This window comes from Penaeus japonicus, unplaced genomic scaffold (genome assembly GCF_977035675.1).
Source record: "Penaeus japonicus unplaced genomic scaffold, GWHDUDI00000001_assembly GWHDUDI00000005, whole genome shotgun sequence".
NCBI classification, from domain to species: domain Eukaryota; kingdom Metazoa; phylum Arthropoda; class Malacostraca; order Decapoda; family Penaeidae; genus Penaeus; species Penaeus japonicus.
The window spans coordinates 18493361-18500860 of record NW_028234407.1 but is presented as its reverse complement, the minus strand read 5'-3'; the positions used below and the strand labels follow the sequence as shown (position 1 = coordinate 18500860).

General features: G+C 37.1%; 1 protein-coding gene across 2 annotated transcripts in view; it reads left to right on the top strand.

Moving 5' to 3' along the window:
• LOC122248850 (palmitoyltransferase ZDHHC8) overlaps window positions 1-7500 on the top strand; it is a gene marked incomplete at its 3' end in the record, with an annotated part of 38818 nt that overhangs the window by 12008 nt on the left and 19310 nt on the right. For both annotated transcript variants that reach the window (XM_086537085.1, XM_086537084.1), the window contains 1 exon segment: window positions 2968-3140. In XM_086537085.1, coding sequence (XP_086393211.1) covers window positions 2968-3140 — 173 coding nt within the window.

The window sequence follows — 7500 nt, the reverse complement described above, 5'->3', positions numbered from 1 at the left end:
CAAAAGCCCAGTGGCCGGGCGGCACAGTATTGTGCCAGCCATTTAATTGATTTAGGCGTAAGCGCTCGAAAGCCCCAGCATTGTGACATTCAAGGCTGGAATGCCCCCGTCGTGAGTGGGTTAACCCATTATCGCCGGGGTGGTTCCGGCTTTGCATGGTCGCAATGCCAGGGTTTTTGAACGCATAAGCCTAACGCCTCGAGATTCTTGGACGCACAAGCCGCGAGCCTGGGCTGCCCGCTCGCTCACCCCGAGCACCGGCCATGCCCTGATATCTTGTCCCCGGCGTCTGACACAAAAAACAAAACGTGTCAGCATGTCAACCGGCGTGAATGGGTTAAGTTATGAATATTTTTTTATACCAAGATTTACAACATACATATACTTTAATTTTAGCTTTCCAAAAAATATATGTGACCCTTTTAAGTAACACATTGTGGATAAGGATAGATTTGCTTGACTAGTCCCTAAGAGGGGCACTAGTGCTAGTTTAGAGCTAGAGAGCTTCAACTGATGTATCACAACTTCCTAGAGCCATATTTGCTCTCTGGAGCCATATTTGTGTAGAGTCTTTTTTTTCTGCTATTACATGTGCCATCTGAAAGTGTTTATCAGTGTTGTAGTATAAGTTCCATATTCACTCATTATGTTCTTTATAATCAGTGTGATAGAAGTATGAGTTTTATGTGAGGACAAATAGCAACTTTATTTTTTTCATACTTGTGTACTTTCATAAACAAATAGAGAAGAAATAACCATCCCTTGTGTAAATAAATGAAGAGATGGGGAAGAGGAAGGAGATCTGTGCTTATGACTGCGTGCCACATCACAAAGTAGTCATATTGGATTGCTTAGTACAGACTGTGGAAGAACACCCTTCAAGGCTTTCCTCCCTGCTGGTACTAGGAGTGAGTGGTGCCTTTTATATTTGGGAATTTAAACTAAACCTAATCTGGTGAATATTACGGTAAGTATAGTAATTATAAATACAATTTGCATTCCAAGCTACTAAATAAGAGTTACTACTCAAAGTGTAAAAGAGGAACACAGTGATCTACTCTCCCCTAATCTCAAATATGCAATGACGATCATTGGCACCTACATGTTGCTACTGTCTTCAGGCCAAAAACTAGTTTTTGCAATGGGTTTAACCCCTTCACTACGGGCAGTAGAAAACGCCCCTCGCGCCGTATCCGAGCTGCCGGCGCGTGCCAAATTTTAAACGTCACTATTGAATATGACAAGTTTTAAGCCTAAACCTCAACATAATCATCATGTGTTATATATCAAAATATGCATAGTTAACCTCTTCCCCCATATGCATGTGACAAGTTATTTACATGGGTTGGCAGGAAGATGGAAAGAGTGACCTTGGTGGGAGGCCTCACACAGATGACCAAAGAAAACGATTGAAATAGTAGGGTAAACTAATCATAATAAGTTTTATATTTTTACATAATGTTCCATAAATAGATAATAAAATAATTGCTAGCAGGGCCCATCAGTGCCTCCCCTGGTATAAGCGAATCCCACTCTTATGTAATAAATTAATAATAATGAAAGTCAAGTAATCCATCGTATCATATCCGACCTCTATTCTGAAAGATCTCGTACAGTATCCGAAAGAAAGAAAACTCGATTCCACCTGAACTGAGCCATGACGCAGTATGCGCGTCCTCGGATTTGATGCGAGCGCTGCGATGACGCAGTATACGCGTCATCGTGTCGAAGGGGTTAAAAGAAAAATGACTCCCTCATCTAAATCAAAGAAAAATTTCATTCTACCACAGATGGCATGGATACTTCCCATGGCAAAATGAGCTCAGATGTTGTGTGGCATGTCTATATGCCATGACATGAACTTGATTATAAAATGATATCATGGCATTTACCATTTCTCTCTTTAGTGTATGTATTCTTTGCAAATTTGCCATTGCTCCTCTTCATGTTCTAATATGTATTTTAATGAAGTCATAAAGCATTTAGTTTTCTGGCTGCCTGGTCCCCCCTGCCTGTGTATGACAGGTTATTATCTCTCTGAGAGGGCATCATAGTTACCTAAGCTACCCATTGTTGTCAGGTAATTAAAAATTCTCTCGAGCTATATGCTTTCTTACTTTTTCTTTTATTTGCGTGTTTCCTTTTTTCATTTTAGTGATTATTGAATTTTACCAATCTTCCTATAATTATACTGTCAAGAACTAAAATCCATATAGCTTGCTTTGTTCAGTTTATGTCTTGGGTAGTAGACCAGATGTTGTCACACTTCACTTTTAACCCATTCTCGCTGGTTGACATGCTATCACTTTCTGTGGTTTTTGGGTCAGACGCCAATGACGAGATATTTGGTCAAGGCTGGGGCGCAGGGTGAGCGGGTGTACAGCGCTCACTCGTGGCTAGTGCGCTTGAGAATCCCATGGTGTTAGGCTTATGCGTTCGAATACTCTGGCATTTCGACCATTTAGAACCGGAATAGCCCCGGCGTGAATGGGTTAAAGGGATTCTTGTTGAAAGTTATCATAATTCTGCTAATAAACAGTTTATCATACATCTTATGGTTGAATATGGGGACGGGGAAGATGATTCATAGCTTAAAAACTGAAGTGAATTTTGATAATACTCTGTATTTAGACTTGAATTCCATACCTGACTGTAAAAGGTTTATAAAAAAAATTATTTTTCACGGTTTTGCTTGATCAGAAGCTACCTTGCTGTCTTAAGATCTGACGCACTAAACAATCTCTCCTATCTACCCTACTTCGATCCACACTAAAAGCTGAAATCTATTTTTGGAATCTACTGCATTATTAAACTATTAAACAATACAATAATTATTTGGCTTCCTGTTGAATATTGATACAGTCACTTTAGTGGGACTAAATTTAGTATACACATCCTTTAGAGGTTAATTGTGCCAACTTATTTTTGATGGTAGATTTTCATTGATCCTTTCCTATTTCCTTGCAGACATTTGACCACCATTGCCCATGGGTCAATAATTGCATTGGTCGACGGAACTATCGCTATTTCTTCATGTTCCTGTGCTCTCTCAGCATTCATATGATATCCATCTTCACCTTCAGTCTTATACATGTGCTCGACAAGAAGGATAGTTTGACTGAAACGACCACCATTGTGAGGTAAGTAGGAGAGAATTAACAAGATATGAAAATGTATAAAAAAAGGTTAGGAATGTCTGAATGGGCAGGAATGGGAGGTGCTATATCTTATATCAAGGTGATGATAATATAATGTAATTTTTACAGTAAGTATTAATCATCATGTAGATCATTAGTTCCCAACCTTCCCACGACCAAGAACACTGATTGTTTTAATGTTCATATCAGTGTTAACATGAACTACAATTTTTTGAGAGACCTGTTTACTCTACATACTGGTTTTATTTACAACAAACTCATTTTTCTCTGTTTCATATGTTAAACCATTTGCGCTAGTCATGGGAATATTTTGCTCCCGCCAGATGACGTCCTTTCACCTCATGATCTTTCCCTCAAAACATATGTTTTACAGCGTTACATATATATATATATATATATATATATATATATATATATATATATATATATATATATATATATATATATATATACATATATATGTAAAAAAGGTGTTCCATTTGTATGGATACATTTTAAATTATTTGTGAATAAACGAAAACAAAAGCCTCCTATTATCACCCCATTGGGCGGCTCAAAAACACTCACAGAGGAGTAGTGCGACTTTAGGCAAATATAAGTCCCAGCATGAATGGGTTAATTGGAAGACCTAGGTTGTATATACAATGATGTATATGTATATATATGTGTATATATATATATGTATATATATGTATATATATGTATATATATGTATATTTATATCTATATATATGTATATATATATATATATATATGTATATATATGTATATATATATATATATATATATATATATATAATATATATATATATATATTATTCATATGTACCTGTAAATTTGAAGATGAAGATTGTATTTGAAACATGTCAGTTACATGTCTTGCACTGTGAAGTTATACATTCTCATTCATACCTTTTTCTACATTGCATCGTTTGGTTTATTAAAATATAATGAATCATAATAGGAAAAATAAAGTACAAGAAAAATATTTTCAGGAAAAAGACTGTTGAATAGCCAATTCTCACCAGTGGTGATAATTGAGTTGAAGAAATATATACAAATGATAAAGAAACAATTGAAGAGCAGCACTACCAACACATGAGCCATTAGTTAGGCCATCAAATGCTACAAGTACTGAAAAAAATTAGTATGACACAGAAGAACCAAAAGAACCTCCTTTGTGTCATTGACCGAATGGCAAGACTTCCTGTCAGCAGCTCTTTAAAAGTGAATATAAATTTATCTAAATGGAATTGATGAATATTTAGTACCAAACCAAGAGAAAGAATTGATTTGTTAACCCTTTATGATGATTCAGCTCTGCCATAGAGATGTGGATGGATGGTGGTAAAAGGAGACAATGACTCTCAGACACACAAAAGATTTAATGCACAGGTATTAGAAAGAATAGCACACAGAAATGGTTGCTTTGTAAGAAGAGGAGGAAGAATAGGAAGTGCTGGTGAAGGACTGTGTACCATTCTGTGGTACCCGTTAACGCCGGGTGACAAGATAGCACGTCAAGTGGTGGCAGGACCAGCTGCCGGCGACAAGATATTTTTTCATGGCTTTCTATCTGGCTGGTATGCCGGGTGATTGGGTGTGTCGCACTTGGTTGTGACCAGAGTGGATGAACAGTACGAGGCGTTAGTCTTACGGATTTGAAATACCCTGGCGTTAAGAGCATTTGGAGTCAAAACGGCCCATTGGCAGTTGGTTAAAAAAGAGGGATTCAAGGTTGACAAGGTTGATGGACATGTTGATATGACAAGAAGAAGTCTTGGTGCTTGTATCCAAACTTACTGAATCTAGTTAAGTTTTCAGTAAGTTTGGATACAAGTACATGGATGACTTAACTGATTTTGGCATGCTGCCAGCTAGGCAACAGACCATTACCTACACCAATACTAACTTATCATCAGAGAACTATCTTCCATTGATATTGAATCAAAAGGTGCACATGTTATTTGATTCACGGAAATATGTTTGAAAATAAAGCTAAAATTTACAGGCAGTAATTTCAACCTTGGTTAATAAATTATTTTGAAATTTTACTTTTATTTATTCAGTTCGAAGACCCATGAGAACATTAATATGTTCATGATTACTTGATATTTGTCTTTTCGTTTTGTACACTGTACAGCACAGTGGTACCTTTACTGTAAAAAACTTGATTTGGACCATTGCCTGCTGGAAGGTGCAGATTCATATGGACCATTGCTTTTTACCCAAAGTTTAGCTGCTAGGTAGTGCAGTCGTCAGCGTGCCGATCACCCATCTCTGTGGTCGGGAGCTCGAGCTCTGTCCAAGCTCGTGAGTTTCCACTGTTGCCTGGCGGTCACTTTTGTGCCTGGGCAATATGGTGGGTAAGGACCAAGCTCAGGTCGAGTCAACACTTGTTGACACACTCTCTGACCAGTCAGCACACACTGACGCAGTCTGGTTTGCCTCAGTGCTTTTGAACCCGGCGGCGCATATGCTCTGCAAACCAAGCTTATCCTTACCCAAAGTTTCACATGTTGATTTAGTCTTAATTAGATATTCAAATATTGATTGGTAGTTTTCTATGTTCTTGCAATTTTATTGGTAAATGTTTTATTATTATTTTTTTTTAATGAATATATTCAATACTATGATTGTTGATTGTTGATTGGCACCTTCTCTGTGAGTTGCCAGATTGTATGTAACCCTTTTTGAATTTTAACATTTGCAGTTACTAAAAATACTAAAACTAAATCTTAGTTGATATCTGCTCACGGTCAGTTTTCCCATCTGTATCGAAATTGCAGCTTCCATAGTGTGTAACTTTTTGGGGAGAATGCTTCTTAGATACATGTAAAATTCATAATGGAAAATTAGTTTTTCAAGTTAAATTTTATTATGCATTTATTAAGCTGGAGCAAAATATTCCCATGATATATCATGTCTCCTGTTGCGAATGGGTTAAAATAAAATGGCTGATGCTTAATTACCTAATTACCTAAATAGCATTCAGGATGGGTGGTCTATGACGCTAGTGGCACTGGCTAAAAATTTGAGGGACGAGGAAAATATTTTCTCCACCCTCCAGGCACTGCAGGCTAGCCTAAACAATATTTTTCCCATAAACCCATCTCAAAACAAGGGTTTAGACTGACTTTGGAATGGTGTAGCTCTGAAGATAGCACAGCTACAGCTATAATACTTCATGACTATGTGCGCGCTTCAACTGTGAGCAGATCCTGATGTTGGATCATGTACATATTGAATCTGTCTTTTAGGGCTGATCAGTGCTGTCATGTATGTCATGACACCCATCTGCAATGGGTTAATTATGATTATTTTCCAAACTCTTTATAACCTTGAATGTGTAAAGAGATCTAAGTGATGCCTGATTTTAGTGCTTTTCCTTTCTTGAAAATTCAGATATTTTAACTAGCCTATGCACCATTGTTTCGTCACCATTTTGTTCCTCTTACAATTTTTCATAAGTAGTTTCTTGTGTTAATGAAGTAAACTGTTGAAAGAAATTGCATAGGAACCATTTGACTTCTCTGAAGATGGCCTCATGAATTTTTATTATGCTTGCACTATCCGGTCATGATAATCCCTAGGTCTTTCATTTTCATGTTTGAAGAGTAACATGAAAACAATTTTTTTCGAGTATATAAGAGCTGATAATTTTACAGACTTGTTGAAACCAAAAGCCAGTTCAAGCCATTGTACAAAATACAATGCAGATAGTTCTCTTTTTTGTAAAACATGATAGAATAAAAAAGGAATCTCGATCACAGTCAAGGGCTTCATAAGGAGCTATATATTTTTCTGAACTTGTGACAAACTGCTTCCACAGATTTACTAATCACCCTGGGGAAGCCTGGTTTGTCAGGTCAGTGTAGCTTCATATTTTAAGTAATACCTTGGAAGTCTTAGCACTGTATGGCTGTTGACTGTATGACTAGACACTGGCTCATTGGTACTGTATGCAAAATGCTTTACATTTTTTGCTGATTGGTGAAGCAAAATTCACTGTTCGGCAGTAGATCCAGCCTTTAATGTTGAAAACAATAAATGATGTGGAGTACCTAATACAAATTAGACCAGAAAATTGCCTTTTACAGAAAGCCAACCTGAGCAAGCAAGCACTGTAGACATTGTTAGGAGGTAATGAGTTATGTATGAAGTCCATGCTTCTTGAAAGTTCCCAGTACATAGAGCTATTCCATTCTGCTGAATTCTTTTTTGTCCTCTATAGTTACCAGCCTGGGCCAAACGAACAAATTTAGACTGGCTATTTTTCAGCAACTGTAAAGTAGCCTATAGCAAAAAATATTTCTTGTACAATTTACATAGGAATGGAACG